Source organism: Callospermophilus lateralis, chromosome 17 (assembly GCF_048772815.1).
Source record: "Callospermophilus lateralis isolate mCalLat2 chromosome 17, mCalLat2.hap1, whole genome shotgun sequence".
NCBI classification, from domain to species: Eukaryota; Metazoa; Chordata; class Mammalia; order Rodentia; family Sciuridae; genus Callospermophilus; species Callospermophilus lateralis.
In genome coordinates, this window is record NC_135321.1 from 26,076,019 (window position 1) to 26,093,328 (window position 17,310).

At 36.5% G+C, this 17,310-nt stretch overlaps 1 protein-coding gene across 6 annotated transcripts in view; it reads left to right on the plus strand.

The window, feature by feature from the left end:
• Pias2 (protein inhibitor of activated STAT 2) overlaps nt 1-17,310 on the plus strand; it is a 95,544-nt gene that overhangs the window by 39,422 nt on the left and 38,812 nt on the right. For all 6 annotated transcript variants that reach the window (XM_076837164.2, XM_076837165.2, XM_076837160.2 and 3 more), the window contains 5 exons: nt 4,690-4,740; nt 4,877-4,967; nt 12,288-12,422; nt 14,250-14,355; nt 16,894-16,967. In XM_076837164.2, the coding sequence (XP_076693279.1) occupies nt 4,690-4,740; nt 4,877-4,967; nt 12,288-12,422; nt 14,250-14,355; nt 16,894-16,967 (457 nt within the window). The remainder of the gene's footprint in view (nt 1-4,689; nt 4,741-4,876; nt 4,968-12,287; nt 12,423-14,249; nt 14,356-16,893; nt 16,968-17,310) is intronic.

Consider the following 17,310-nt stretch of genomic DNA (forward strand, 5'->3'; position numbering starts at 1 on the left):
TCTTTGTTTGTATGTGGTGCTGAGGATCGAACCTGGGCCGCACGCATGCCAGGCGAGCGCGCTACTGCTTGAGCCACATCCCCAGCCCTTAATTTCTTTTTTTACTTAGTAAGTTTCTTAGTTTTTCCTTGTCTTTTGAAGAGTACTGGTCAGGCATTTTGTTGACTGCCCACAGTTTCGATATGTCTTTTATTTTGTTACTGCTGAAATTTTTGCATTTTTGATAATATCTCAAGTTATATTCCCTTCTTGGTGTATCATACCAGGGACTACATAATATTGATCTGTTTTATTTTTGGTGATACTAACTTTGGTTGTTTGGTTAAGGTACTATGTACCAGATTTTTGCACTATAGTTATTGAGTTTCTTATTAATAACTACCTTGGGGGAGATACTTTGAGAGTAGGCATATACTGTTGCTCCTCAGATTTTTGCTCTAGTTCATTATTCATTTGTGAATCTTGTCTTCAGCAAAATAGTCGTGTGTCAGTGATGATTTTCTATTGTCCTTATTCTTTTCTACATTGGTGCTTTTCTTTTGTAGGAAAGAACTGTCCCTTCTCCCTTATTTATGTATGTAGGAATTCATATCAGTGTTCCATGGATTTAACTCTGTGCCATAGGGATTTATATTGTGGTTCAATTGTTCTACCTTTGGCTGTTGGTAGTTCTTTCAAATTGGCTTTAATGCCCTTTTAATGTTTCTCTCCCTCCCAGATCCACTTTTAAGCACCTTTATACTTTCTTTTTTTTTTTTTTTTTAAAGAGAGAGAGAGAGAGAGAGAGAGAGAGAATTTTAATATTTATTTTTTAGTTAACGGCGGACACAACATCTTTGTTTGTACGTGGTGCTGAGAATCGAACCCCGGCTGCACGCATGCCAGGCGAGCGCGCTACCGCTTGAGCCACATCCCCAGCCCACCTTTATACTTTCTGACATCCAAGATACTCCAGGCTTATCTTCTGGTTTTGTGTTCCCCCTAGAATTGGGAATTGATCACTTCTCCACAGCCATGGTTCCCCTCATAATCATAATTATAATTATCACAGTTTCTGCTTTTCAAACTACAACAACAGAAGAGTTTCATTTGCATGCTTGCTTCTTGTGGTAACATTTAACCATGCCTATCCCCATGGTTCTCAAACTTGCTACATATTAGAGTCAACTGGGGAGCTTTAAGAAAATCCAATCCATGCCAGATACACAGGATTCATCCCATATTAGTTAACTTAGAATCCCCTAGGATAGACAGTGGTTTTTGTGGTGCTGGAGATCAAACCCATACACATGCATACTGTATATGTGCTGTATTATTGAATTATACCTATATCCTCAAAACAGGGATGGTTAAAGCTCTCTGGGCGTTTCCTGTGAGCAAATTTGAAAACCACTGCTGTGTGTCTGACTCTTCCCGTTTGCCTGTAGAGATAATAAGGTCTAGTATAAAGATGTGAATATATTCAGGTTCAGTAGCTTGCTTCCTTCCTTCCTTCCTTCCCTCCCTCCCTTCTTGCCTGCCTCCTTCCTTATCTCCCTCCCTCATTGCCTCCCCCACTTTTTTCCCTCTTCCCCTCCTCCCTTTGTATTATATCATGTAAAGATCCATCAGTGAGTGGCCTCAGCTCTCTTCTTGACTTCAGGACTTCCATTTGGTACTACCACATTTCTAATCATTCTTCCTTAGGTCTTCCCATTGACTTTTCCTGCTCATTCTCAGAAATCAATTTGTGATTCTCTTCTTGATACTCTGTGTCAGTTTCTTTGTATGTGCTTTTGTTATTTTTATATTGGAAGTTGAAAATCACCGCTCTCTCTCTCCAGTGTCCTTTCTCATTGAGCCTACTTTAATGACCCACAAGCACATCAAACACAGCACATCTAAAATTAAACTTGCCTACTTTTCAGACTTGCTTGTCTTTTGTTCCTTTAATGCAGCACATATTTATTGTCTTTCTGCTGTAGTCCAGATTGTACTCCATATATCAGTGACACAAACTTGAAAAATAAATTGGCTTCAAGGACATTTTTGTTTGATGCATTTCCTGCTGTAGTCCCCATTCATTGATAGCATTGGGATCTGTCAGGACACAAGGCCTCTTGGTATTATCCCACTGTTCTTAGACCATCTCCCATTACTTTGATAACACTATATTGATTCTTCTCCATCACTTTTCAGAGTTATCACTTAACCATGGAACTCTACTTTTGAAGAAGCTAGTAGAATTTTTAGAGTAATACCAACTAGAAAGTGAATCTTGGCCCAATGCACTGGTGCATGCCTGTAATCCCTAATTTGGGAGCCTGAGTCAGGAGGATCACAAGTTCAAAGCCAGCCTCAGCAATTTAGCACGACCCTAGGCAACTTAGTGTCTGTCTGTCTCTCTCTCTCTCTCTCTCTCTCTCTCTCTCTCTCTCTCTCACACACACACACACACACACACACACACATGTCTGGGGGGAAAGCTCGGTGGTAAAGTATCATTGGGTTCAGTCACCAGTAACAAACAAAAAAAAACGTGAATTTTGGCTTAACCACCTAGGTCTATATGCTGCTGGACTAGTGACTAAACCTCATTCATTCTTATCTATCCAATATGTAAAACTGGAGTAATGGCACCACCATCTCACTGGGTCTTTTGAAGAGGGGTGCTATAACTTGCTCTACTTCTCCTTATCCCAATGAATAGCATCACCAACTATCCTGTTGCACTATTCCAAAACCTGAGCACCCACCCAAAAATGCCTCTTCTCTCATTTACTTCCTGTGTTTAGTCAGGCTTTGAGGTCTACTGAATACTTTATGCTGAAGTATCTTTCAGCAGTATTTGTGTTTAAATAACTTTCAAGTTCTCTTCTTTTGCCTATACAATTGAAATGGTCTCCCAACTTTGGTTCCTAGCCGATCATGTGATCTTTCTAAAGCCTGTTCTGTTTTTTTCTCTTTGGTACTCAAAAACCTGGTAGAGCACTCAAACCTGGTAGAGCTTCATCAAGTCCACACTTCATTGTCTGGAAGCTCTTTACGTTTTGCTCTGCCCAACTTTTTTTTTCTTTTAATCATATCTCTCATTAGTTTTCTCTAGCAACTTATATTCTGAATAGGCTTTCTACCTTTCTAGGCTCATCTCCTGTCATTTCTCTTTTTTTTCAGATTATGTTCCCCAACCTAACAAGATACTTAAGGCATTTCTAATTGATCCTCACTTTTCTATTGAGAATCACAACACAAGTGGGGTCACTAAATAGAAATAGGCAGAACCACTGTTGTACAAACCCTATTTGATTGGTCTTCTGATAACTGCCTTGAACTTTCAAGACAAAACTTAAGTTTCCACATTGCTATAGCACTTATCACACTTTTGTGTTGTTATGTGTATATGTATGTGTGTGTGTGTGTGTGTATCCTACTGTCATGAGTCCTTTGAAACAATTTATCTCCAACGTTCCCAGTGCCCAGACTGAAATGTTTCTTGATTTGAATGAGTGGAATAATGTGAGTTGCTCAGAAGAGGTCTCTATTGTCTAGGATATGGGAATATTTTGAAGAGACACTTGAGAACAGTGGAGCCTTTTAGTGGCAAGGAAGACAGTGGGAGGAGAGGAAACACTGGTACCCAGCTGCTCACACTTATTGAGCACAGCTCTTGTGTTAACATGTTTAATCATCACAACAACTTAATGTGGTAGAAGTAGTAGTTTTCTGTCTTTAACAAATACAGAAACCAAAACACAGAAAGGTTAAGTAATTGCCCAAGGTCCTTTAGCTCAGGACCATAAAGCTCATGCTGGTCATTGCTGTGCTTTACTGCCTTCCATCAAGGTAGAGAGTTGGAAACAATGAACAGACTATCTCAGAATAAAGTGAGGGTAAAATGTACTACTTTAGGTACTACTGTTAATGATCTTTTCTCTGACAAAGTTCAAGATTTAGGATAATGGCTAAGGATACCTTGTTAACTACAAGGTGTATCCCCAGGTGATCTTGTTAAAATGCAGATTCAAATTCCATAGATCTGGGATGGGGACAGAGAGTCTGCATTTCTAACAAGCTCCTAAAGATACTAGTGCTACTTTGCTGTGGGCTCCATTTTGAATGGCAAGGGTTTAGAGGGTTCGGTGCCAAAGGTGTTTTATATAGAACTCTGTTTCTCATCTAGAAAGTGCAAGAGGTTATGTGTATTAATTTGAATACTAATTATGAAGTTGCTATTGTATAGAGAAGTTGATACTGCAAGCATTAGTTCTATATTAGAATAACTTGGGTAGCTGTAAAATGTAATGAGACTATACTCAAATCGTAAGAATATCTAGTGAATGAACTTTTATGTTAAACAAGCAAGATCTTCAAGTGATTAGAGTCTTAGAGTGGAGAACTGCTAAGTACAGATTAATTTGTTAATTTTTTTCAGAACCTAGCATATTTATTTTCATGTTAACAAATTTGTTGTCTATTGAAGTAAATACTGCATTGTCGGAGTTCCTATGAATTGAAAATACCTTAAAATTGCTGAAAAGACATGACTAAAAGTCAATGATGGTTATCAGAGTGTTTTAATTAAGGCTTATACGGTTGGCAGGCTAGATTTCATGTTTTAACAAGTAAGAATAAAAATGAATAATAATATTTTCCCCCTGGTGATAGTGTTCCTGTGGAATCTTATTCTATTTTTATTTCTCTTTCCAACAGGGATTTTTTGCCAGGTGGTAGGAGAGATTATACAGTCCAAGTTCAGCTGAGGTGAGTTTGAAATTTTCTAACTATAAGTTTACACTTGTTACCTTTGTGTATGTGACCCTGAATTTTAAAACACATAAACATGTTTGGATTCATTTTTTAAGAGAGGTTTCTTCTTCTTCTTTTTTTTTAAATGCAGACTTTGCCTGGCAGAGACAAGTTGTCCTCAAGAAGACAACTATCCCAATAGTCTATGTATAAAAGTAAATGGGAAGCTGTTTCCTTTGCCTGTAAGTTGCTTTTTATTCATAAGATTTTCGTGTAAATTTAATGTAAACACTGACAAGGTCTAGAAACAGTGATAGCTACGTATCAATTAATAGTTAGTTCTAGCATCTATATTAAATTTTGTTTTGTCTTTGAGGGATCCATAGCTCCTTAGAGAAATAAATGACTCTTGGAGAGATGGAAAAAAAAATGAGCCTGGAACTTGTTATTTTAGAATTTTAGGAAGCTCTGAAAGACTCTTGGGATCATATTAAACAACAGGACTTGGGCACTTAAATATATAGGACAGCGTGTTACGGTGGCTATATGGATTAGCTGAGACTAGCCAGTGGACGTGTGGTGGAAGCAGGGTCTTTTTGAGAGTGGCTAGCCCAAGAGGTATAGAGTTCCAAGCCTGGAACTTGATGTACACACCAGAGGGTTAGGGGAATGCAATGATATTTGACAACCTGTTGTTTAACAGGGAAGCAGCATATGGACTTAGCTGGAATATATACATTGTAAATGTATGCATCCTGTTCCTGACCTAATAGATAGTTTTGGAATCTTCAAATCCTTAATCAAGTCTTTTTTTTTTTTTTTAAGAGAGAGAGAGAATTTTTAATATTTATTTTTTAGTTTTCGGCAGACACAACATTTTTGTTTGTATGTGGTACTGAGGATCGAACCCGGGCCGCATGCATGCCAGTCAAGCACGCTGCCGCTTGAGCCACATCCCCAGCCCCCTTAATCAAGTCTTAAAAATAATATTTAAATTGGTGAACTGTTTTGTGTTTTGCACTGAGGCCTGAAGTATATTATTAAATTTGTCAGTTGTACAGAAGGCCAACAAAAGCATTAAGAAAAAAAAAAAAGTATGATCTCTTTGTTAAGCCCTACCAAGTGTTTGCTCTAACTGAAGTATTCTGAGAACAGACCCCCCCCCCCCCCGCCTCATTTTGCTGAGGTGCCATTTCAACAGATCAGACACCATTGCAGCTCTTGAGGAATGAATGGGAAGCTGTTTAGCATTCCTGCTGAGCATGAGACTTGGCTCTGGAGTAAGTATATGAATAATACCTATGAGCAGCTAAGCCCTTAAAATTGAGCTCCCAACTTAAGATAGTCCATGGCTCAGGTTGACCCCAGTAGCTAAAGGAATCTGACTTTTCTTGTTAGGAATGTGTCTCATTCATAGACAGTGGATTTAGAAAACTTGAGAAATACTTGTTCCAGGAGTTTTACAGAGCTTGAAGACCACTGCATCACAAACTCTTTGTGAAGATGCCTGTGAGACTGAAATCAGTTGGGATAGTCCTATGGGGGTAAAAAAGGGGGAAAGAGGATGAATAGATATGCTCAGGAACAATTGCTTACATGGTCCCATAAGTGTTCAAAGCCAGGTTGGACGTGCCAGTGATGCTGTGTCTGAAATATGTGATGTTTTGTTTAAACTCTTTGGCATTGCTTTAGAAAATATGGAGGCTGCATATGTGTATACACACAAGCCCACAAAATTTCCAGATGGACTAGTCATTAACATATATGAGGATGATAATCCTCATGGCTGAGATCTTCACCACTGTAGCTCTGAATTTGTCACTCTTACAGTCCTTATGAGAGAGAGAAAATTAGGAAGCTGATTATTTCCTCTTTACATTGTTAGTTATTGCTGACTTCTGCCCCAAAGCACCAATTAACCCTTGAGTGCTTATCCTAGGCTATTTGTGAATACATTGACTACTATTTAAAGCACCCTTTGTCTTTGTCTTTGATGAATTTGGTACTTATCCTGGGAGTTAGGGGTACTTGTGAAGAAGAAGAAATAGAGCAATGGGAGAAAGGCAGAGACATTTTTAAAATTTAAAGGGAGTGGGGAAGCCCTGCTTGACCCAGCTAGGGCCATGCCAAAGAAAATCCTATTCCAGCCTTTTCCTGAAAAGGCTTTTTGCCACAGACCCATGAACTCCCATGGAACAACTGACATAAATTCACATGCAATTGATGGAAAACGTCGTAAAATTACTTCTTAATCCACACGTGCTATTCATTAAGGTAATGAAATTCATTAAGAACACGAAACAGGATTGTGAGATTTGTGAGAATTATGTGAATATGCTGCAGCCTCAAAAGAAGAAAGCTACAGGGAATGTATAGCAGTGACATTGAACTTTTGAGTCTTAGGGACCCTGTTCCAATTGTAAGAACCATGAGCAAGCCACAAAGAAGCTTAACATGTATGTAGTTATTGCCCCTGACCCTGGTTTGTTAAATAACAGATCCCAGAGGGATAAGTTTGACATGGTCATGGAATTTCCCACAAGAGCTCCAAACATATTTGTCGTATGCTGAATCACCTTATTATAATGTCTAGTTATTATAAATCCATGGCATTTGGCCACTATATTGCATATACACAGTAAATGGAATGGGAAATATAATTTGGATAATCTGAAGGAGAAGATTCTCTTGATGCAGGGAAGAAGTATGCAGCTCATAGTGAGGCTTGCACGGTGATGGCCTGCAGCTTGCAAAGATAAAAAGTTGCCTTAGACACTGCCCCCATCTTTGACTTCAAGGACTGCCGGTGTGCAGACTGAGAGCTAGATCAGAAGTCTATGGGTTTTTTTGTTGTTGTTTTGTTTTGTTTTTTTTGCAGGGTGGGTCGGGCAGAAAAAGGCTTAGGGAGTTAATTTGAGTAGTTGATTTATTATTAGTTTTATAGAGATTATAAGAAATTTCTATGAAACCTGTGGAACTGGAAGGTTGAATGGGGAAAGACTGACAGGGAGGAGTATTTCTTAGAGAGATTCCAAAGAATGGAGAAGATACGTGCTTTAGCTCAGTTGGCAAAAATCTCCAGTTCCTCTTAGTGCAGTACTGACCTCCTTTTCCTAATAAATTCTGAGTTTATGGATTTCCCTCTTTCTGTTTTTGTTGTTGTTGTTGTTGTTGTTTTGTATCTGGGATTGAACCCAGGAACACTTAACTACTGAGTGACATCCCCAGCCCATTTTTATATTTTATTTAGAGACAAGGTTTCACTGAATTGCTTAGTTCCTTGCTAAGTTGCTGAGACTGGCTTTGAATTCCCAATCCTCCTGCCTCAGCCTCCTGAGCTAGTAGGATTACAGGTGTGTACCACCATGCCCGGTTCTTTTCTTTGTTTTTGTGTATGAAATTTTCAGTAATAAAAAATGTCTTTGAGGGTCGTGGCTCAGTGGCAGAACGCTTGCCTAGCATGTGTGAGGCACTGGGTTCGATCCTTAGCACCACATACCAATAAATAATGAAATTTTTTTTAAATTAAAAAAAAAATGTCTTTGAGGCAGCTGGGAAATTGGAATAGAAACAAGATATTAGATGATTTTTTGGAAACTTGTGAATTTTGTAAGGTTGCAATACTGTGTTTTTTAAAGGTCTTCTTAGACACACTGATTAATAATATGAAAATTAACTGGTATGTCTAGAATTTCTGTTTATTCAAGGACAAAAATTATTGTGCATGTATATGGTGGGTGTGTTTTGGTGGGGAGCTGGAATGAGGCTGGAGACAAAAGTAACAAGATTGAAAAATGTTAGTAATTATTGGAGCTGGTTAGTGGGTACCTATTGTTCTCTCTGCTTTTGTGTATGTTTGAAAATTTCCAAAATATAAACTAAATAAGCAAATAGATGTTGATAGTATTAAAATAATAGTGGTGATTAGAATTTAGGAGGTGATGATAAAGGAACAGCATTGTGGAGTTTGTCACAATTGTATGTAGGGCAGGATGTTGTCACAGCATGTAACATGAAAAGTTCTTTTGAGTTTCTTTTCCTAAAGTGTGAGGCTGAGATCCACATAGTCTTCTACCAATGTTCTCTAACAGCCTTTATTGAGAAAACTTGTGGATTTGCTCTTCAGATCACCTGTGAAATGAACTTGATTTTATTTTTGCTTTAAACATGGAAAGTTGTTAAAAATTTGAGAAGGCTGAACATTAATATTTTACAAAGTTTCAACTATAATGGGGTCTTGGATGCTTGGATAGGTAGGAGGTTGCTATGGGCTAGAAGGGGAATACAGATTGATGACCCATAATTACTATTGAAATCAAACTTCTCAAATAGGTAGAGAATAGACTGAATATACTTTAGGCAATTAAGACTAGTTCCATACATAATTTTGAATTTGCTTAGCACTCATTCTTAAATTCACTGTTGTTTGACCCACTGTTACTATTCCATTCCGTGCTGTCAAGATGTGACTCAAAATTCCATTTTACAGACTTCACATATAGCTAGGTCATGAGTTATTCTTATCATTTTGGCAGACCCTATGCCATTGTTTTTATTTGGCTGAAATACCAGTAGACAGAATTATCTTCTAGGCCCAAAATAGGCAAGACAAAAGTTTGCATTTATAATTGCCTAAATACTGGTATTGATATTCCTTGTGTTTCTCTATTCTTAGAATTTTTACAAGAGGACTTTTTAAAATTTATTTTTTAAAATTCTGATTATTAGTTACACTTGACAGTAGATGTATTTTGACATATTGTTAGAGGACTTTTTTTTTTTTGTACTGGGGATTGAACTCAGGGGCACTCAACCACTGAGCCACATCCCCAGCCCTATTTTGTATTTTATTTAGAGACAGGGTCTCACGATGCTAAGACTGGCTTTAAACTCTCCATCCTCCTGTCTCAGTCTCCTGAGCCTCTGGGATTACAGGTATGCACCACTGTGCCTGGCTTGTAAGAGGACTTTTTAATAAGCTTTTTTTCTGTTGTATTTCACATGAGCAAATTTAGATGTGTGCACCCCTCCTATACATGCACACTCACACTTAAGTTTTTTTCTTTGCCTTTTTACTCTGTTCCTCAGTTTTTGTTTTTGTTTAAGTACTGGGGATTGAACTCTGGGGCTCTTACCCACAGAGCCACATCTCCAGCCCTTTTCATTTTTTTAATTTTGAGGTAGGATCTTGGGAAGTTGCTGAATTTGGCCTTGAACTTATAATCCTCCTACCTTAGCCTCCTGAGTCACTGTGATCACAGTTGTGAGCCACACTGTGCCCAACTACTCAATCAATTTTAATGATTTTCAGAATTTTGTTGCAAGTTGTAGAGTAAGACTTAGCATGTAGATTCCTTCCCACTTAATAATTACTATTCTTCCTCTTATGAGACAATGAGGAAGGATGTTCCTAAGTTGTAGTAGACAACTTGGATGTGTTCCTTAGTTCTGTTCTATAATACCACCAGTAGAGAATTCCTTGTAAGGTATATAATTCAATGTTGCTGAAATAACAAATGTTTTGTGGTTGCTGTTGTGGCAGCTGTGACGTTTTTGTTGCTGCCTTTACTTTTACAACTTTGATAGTATTTCTCTAGTATGATTGATTAGCTGCATGCCCTTAGCTTTTCAATCAACAGGTACTTTAAGGACATTTTATGAAGGAGAGTGAATGCTGGCTGTTGTCTGAAAACCTTTCATCACCATTCTCATAAGATCCACATTGCATTAGCATTGACTCATGTAGTTATTGATATGATTGACTTGCAAGGAAATCTGAGGTGTTAGCAACATGAAAAACAGTATTAAGAGATTGCTTTATCTCTACAGCTCTTGTTCACATATAAGAATATCATTTGGAAAAACATGCATTGATGACTTTGAAAATTGAGCAGCGGGGCTGGGCTTGTGGCTAAGTGGTAGAGCACTCGGGTAACATGAATGAGGCACTGGGTTCAATCCTCAGCATCATATACAAAATAAATAGCCAGATGTATTCGCGTACGCCTATGATCCCAGAGGCTCAAGAGGCTGAGGCAGGAGGCTCACAAGTTCAAAGCCAGCCTCAGCAACAGGGAGGTGCTAAGCAACTCAGTGAGACCCTGTCTCAAAACAAATACAAAATAAAATCCCTGGGGATGTGGCTCAGTAGTTGATTACCCCTGAGTTCAATCCCCAGTACCAAAAAAAGAAAGGTATTGTGTCCATCTGCAATTAAAAAATATTAAAAAGAAATATGAATCAGAAGATTCATCTGTATGCTAAAATAATATTAGTCAATTAATTTTGCTTATATTTTCTTCTATGTCTACAAAAATAAGTGATACACTAACTTAGTGTTTTTTCCTTCTCAAAAGTAGATAATTAAATTACATGAAAGATATCAGACCATTAGTGAAATATAATGCCTGCTTTTCAATACACAGATGTTACTGAAGCTAAGAAATTTTGATTTTCTTTAATATGTATTTGAAGGTATATAACCTGAAAATCATAACCTTTGAATTCTTTTGGTAATTAAAAATTGAGTATACTGTTAATCAAAAGTGATTATGTGGGGCTAGAGTTGTGGATCAGTGGTAGAGCACTTGCCTAGCACATGTGAGGCAGTGAGTTCAATCCTCAGCACCACATAGAAATAAATAAATAAACAAATAAAGGTTTAAAAAAAAGTGATTATGCTACCAGACATGGTGGTATAGACATGCCTCTATATCTAGCTACTCAGGAGGCAGGAGGATCTCAAGTTTGAGGCCAGCCTCCAAAACTTAGACCCTATCTCAAAATGAAAAAGTTTTTCCAAATGATATTCTTATATGTGAACAAGAGCTATAGAGATAAAGCAATATCTTAATACTGTTTTTCATGTTGCTAACACCTCAGGGGATATAACTTAGTGATAGAACACCCTTAGGTTCAGCTTCTATTGCCATTAAAACACAACAAAAATGAGTATGTTTACTATTTAAAAGAAAATCTAATGCCAACTGAAATAGTGATGAATTTTTTTTCATTGGCTTGATGTTTTGTTTTTTTTTCTTCGTCCTTTTTTCCTCCGTTTTTGATTTTGTGTTGCTGGGTTTCAACCCAGGGCCTTATGCTTGCCATACTACTGATTTATATGTCCAGCCCTTTTTATTTTTGAGATGGGGTAAAGTCGCTCGCACAGTGCGACAACTTGATGATCTTCCTGCCTCAGCCTCTCAAGCAGCTGGGATCACAGGTGTGCACTTGACCTGATTTAAGTTTCCAAAGTTTGTTCTCCCTGTTTTCCACCCCAGTATGTTAAAATATTTTGAATGGGGTCTCCTAAGTGACTCATTTTGAAGAGATGGGATTTTATCTGTAAAATTTGGTTTCTTGTAAAGGGGAAGAAGATTTATAGCCAAAATGGCAAGATGTTAGCCTCTTTAATGTTAATGAGGAAATATTGATTTTTATTATTTCTTGTATATTTCTGGATCATGTGATTGTAACTGAAATTAGACAGTATCCTGTATCTATTTTGGGTAAAATGTTTAATGTCTTACAGAGAATTTAAGATAAATTTCTTATGGTTACAGGGGTATGCACCACCACCGAAAAATGGGATTGAGCAGAAACGCCCTGGACGCCCCTTGAATATTACATCTTTAGTTAGGTTGTCTTCAGCTGTGCCAAACCAGATTTCTATTTCATGGGCATCTGAAATTGGAAAGGTAAATATTCTCTTGTCCACTGGAAGTTGGTGTTTTTTGTTTTTTCTTAGGCTAAACTGGCTCCACCCCTTTTCAATTCAAGGGTTGTGAGTATAGATATTTTGAAGGTTAATACCTTTAACTCTGAGGTTTCTTAAGTGTCATGTCTGTTTTCTGGGTAAGAAATGTATATGTTTATATTCCTTAAGGTAATGATTTAAACACTGTGAGACTGCTGTGTGTGTGTGTGTGTGTGTGTGTGTGTATAGTGTATCTTAAAAACCTGGAAGTTTTGGATGATTAGTATCTATGAAGAGGAGCAAAGGACAGAATGTTATCAGTCTTTGGAGGAAACAGTTGAATGTACTCATGTGATCAGAAATAATCTGTTCCTGCCTTTACATAAACAGGTTCATATAACACAACCATCTCTTACAAAGATGTTCACTTAAAATTATTTTCTCTATACCTTCAGGTTGATGAGCCTGGCTTTCTGCTGATTTTGTCTCAAAATGAAATATATCAATAAGATACTGACTAATACAACAGGGGAATATACATTTTAGAAGCACTTGTTAACAAATAAAGGAAAAAGATTTAATATCTGAGTATCAACTTTAGTTCCTGTTTCATGGAAATAAAGTGTAATATATATATATATATATATATATTTTTTAAAGAGAGAGTGAGAGAGGAGGAGGAGGAGAGAGAGAGAGAGAGAATTTTTTTAATATTTATTTTTTAGTTATCGGCGGACACAACATCTTTGTTTGTATGTGGTGCTGAGAATCGAACCCGGGCCGCACGCATGCCAGGCGAGCGCGCTACCACTTGAGCCACATCCCCAGCCCGTAATATTTTGTTGTGGATGAAAAAGTTGAGGCATATGTTTATAGCAGGAATTTTATTTCACCACTAGAGTAGTTGCAGAACTGGAAATAACTTTAGGATTTTTGAATAAATTATTATTGACATTGAAGACTATAGATTTGCCATATAATGGGATTGATATTCGTTCTTTGTAGTTAAAATGATACGAGGATCTAAAATTTGCATAGTTTATATTGAGTATGAGATATTTAAAAGAACACTAAATGTATTTAAAATATTTGGTTTGGCAACTATCAAAAGTATTTTGTTTATTGTGGAGTGAATGAATATGTGTGTATGTGTTAAAATATTAAAGTAGAATTTTTGAACATTTGGTAAAATTATATGTCATCTTTCAAAGCTGTATAGATAATTGAGAAAGTTGCTTTGTGCCAGATTTATACTATTATTTTCTGGCCTCACCTTTTGAATTTCATTATTTTTTCATGTGACTTTTATAAATGACTGCTTTTCTCTGAAGAAAGCCAATACTAACTTTATCTGAGGGCTGTGCTCAAGGCTATTTGACCAGTGGTTTCTCTTGTTAGAAATAAAACTTTGGAACTCTGGGTGTGAAGTGTTAATTCATACCATTATTCGAACTTTGCTTCTGCATTTTTAAATGAAAATATGAGAGCCTCATTATATAAGTAGATGAAAACAAAAGGATTCTAATTATAAGTAATTATGGGAAGGTACATTTGCATAGTGGTCTCTGTAAACAGTTTGTAACCACTAAATTGAAGCTATTTACCATACCATACCAACCCATGGATAAGAGAAATATATTTAGAATGAGTGAACCATTATTTTCCCTCAAGTAGCCTTGTTGATTTTGCCCTCTTCCCAGTAACTGACTTTTTTTTAGAAGTTATTTTGAATGTTATTTTTAGAAACCAGAGTTTCTTAGATAAGCATTTTATGTAAATAAAGAGAATATCATCTCTAGTCCGTAATACAGATTATCTTTCTTTGTAGAATTACTCCATGTCTGTGTATCTTGTACGACAGCTTACATCAGCCATGTTACTACAGAGATTAAAAATGAAAGGTATTAGAAACCCTGATCATTCCAGAGCACTAAGTAAGTAATGCTTGTGAAAGACCAAGCATATGAGATATTGTAATGTGATTAAAAACAATAAACTTACATATGCATCTATATTTATAATATTTGTGTTTTTAATTAGCTTATGTATGTTAAATTGTATATATTACCTCATGGAAGAAATCAAACATGTTACCTCAGATATAATAATTTTCAGTTGTCAAATGAGATAGTTTTTTCCATATTTATTATTGGAACATAATAGTTGTACATAATAATGGGATTTGTTGTTACATATTCATACATGCACACAATATAACAATTTGGCCAGTATCACTCCCTAGCACTTCCTTCTTCCCACCCATTCTCCCACACCCTAGTCCTTTTCCTCTACTCATCTCCCTCGGATTTTTATGAGAATCTCTGCCACCTTTTCCTTTTTTCTGTAGCTTCCACATAGGAGAAAACATAATGACCCTTGACCTTCTGATTTTAACTTGTTTTGCATAGTACAATGGTCTCAAGTTCTATCCTTTTTCCTGTAAATGATATATTTCATTTTTCTTTATGGCTGAATAAAACTTTGTTATGTGTATATAGCACGTTTTCTTTATGTGTCCATTCATTGATGGCCACCTAGGCTGGTTCCATAGTTTGACTGTTGTGACTTGTGCAGCTATAAACATGGGTAATCATGTATCACTATAGTGTGATGACTTTAATTCTTCAGGATAAACGCTGAGAAATGGTATAGCTGGGTCCTATGGTAGTTCCATTCTTAGCCTTTTGAGGAACTGGTCCTTTATAGTGGTTGTACCAATTTACAGACCCACCAACAGTGTAAAGTCTTTCTTTTTCTCCACATCTTCTTCAGCATTTATTATTATTTGTATTCTTGATGAGTGCCATTCTGACTGGTATGAGATTAAACCTCCGTAGTTTTTATTTGCATTTCCCTAATTACTAATGATGTTGAACATTTTTTCATACATTTGTTGGCCATTTGTATTTCTTTTGAGAAGTGTCTACTCATTAGCCCATTTATTAATTGGGTTATTTGATTTTGAGGTTATTCTTTATATTTTCTAGCTGTTAATGCTCTCTCAGAAGAGTGGCAAGATTTTCTCTTCCTAATTATTTCCTTTGCTATGCAGAAGCTTTTTCATTGGGGTGTTTTATGTGCTAGGGGTTATTGAACTCTGGGGCACTCAACCACTGAACCACATCCCCAGACCTGCTTTGTATTTTATTTAGAGACAGGGTCTCTCTGAGTTGCTTAGCACCTCAGCTTTTGCTGAGGCTGGCTTTGAACTTGAAATCCTCCTCCCTCAACCTTCTAAGCTGCAGGTATTATAGGCGTGCACCGCCGTGTGTGGCTGTGCAGAAGCTCTTTAATTTGATGCCATCCCGTTTGTTAACTCTTAGCATTATTTCCTGAGCTTTACAGATCCTATTGAGAAAGTCATTGCTTATTCCTAAAAGCTGGCATGTTGACCCTACATTTTCTTCTAGAAGCTGCATAATTTCTGGTTTCTTAGATCTTTGTTTCCTTTTGAGTTGACTTTTGTGTAGGGTGAGAGATAAGGGTCTATCTTTATTCTTCTGCATATGGATAACTAGTTTTCTGAGCATCATTTGTTTCTCCCAACCCCCATTGTATATTTTTGGCACTTTTGTCAAGGATCAGTTGACTGTAAATGGGTGTGTTTGTCTCTGTCTTTTATTCTGTACAATTGGGAGTCTGTATGTGTTTTTATGCCAGTCCCGTGCAGTTTTTGTTATTATAGCTCTGTAGAATAATTTGAAATAGGTATTGGGATGATTCCAGCATTGCTTTTTTGACTTAGAGTTGCTTTGTTATTCTGGGTTTTATTCCAAACAAATTTTAGAACTGTTTTTTCTAGTACTGTGAAGCATGTTATTGGTAGTTTGGTGGGGATTGCATTGAATCTCTACACTGCTTTTGGTAGTAGGGCCAACTATTAACTCTGCCTATCAATGAACATGGGAGGTCTTTTCATCTTCTGAGGTCTATTTCAGTTTCTTTCTTCAGTGTTCTTTAGTTTTCATTGTAGAGGTTTTTCAACTAGAAGATATAAGACTGTTTATGTCTTTACAAATTTAGTAATTGTTTGAAATAATCAGCGTAGCTTAATACAAATTTGTTAGAAAGAAATAAAAAAAAATTGTTAGAAAAGCATTGACGCTCAGGGTACTGCTGCATTTGAGGTTCCTCTGCCAGTTGTTGTTTTGTTCTTAAGTCTTAAAAAACAACTTTATTTTGTAACTCTTCTTTACCATCAGTCTTAGTTTTAAAAAGAAATCTTAAAACCTCACTTAAACATTTGATCTAAAGTTTGCATGTTTGTAATTCTTTAACCTAATACCAGAAGTCTGGCTATATATTTAATATATTAATATTTAACATTTTGTGTTTCTTGACCTATTTGAAGTGTTTGGGAAATTATTAAAATAAAATATTTTTATATTTCAGCTCATTTTCACTATTATTTAGAAACTTTTCATTGTATTTCACTCTTCTTTTTCTTTTCTTTTTTTTTTTTTTTTTTTTAGTTAAAGAAAAACTTACTGCAGATCCAGATAGTGAAATTGCTACAACTAGTCTTCGGGTATCCTTAATGTGCCCTGTAAGTAAACTGGCAAAACATTCTAGGTAATTTTACTTTGTAGAAATGATTGATTTCCTTATAAAATAATTGTGGGAATGAATGATGTAATTTGACAAAAGTCTGAACTTCCGTTTTTTTACCATTTGGAAATCTACATGATTAAGCATTATAATTCTTTGTAGTCTTCAGGTAGTGGTAGAGGAAGAAATTTAAAGGTCATTGTATCAAAGAAGAAAGATAACATTAGACTCAGAATAATCTGTCATAGTTAATACTGTAGACAATTCATAGCTGCTAAAAAACTTATAGTAGGGCTGGGACTCAGTGGCAGAGCATTTACATGTGAGGTACTACGCTTGAT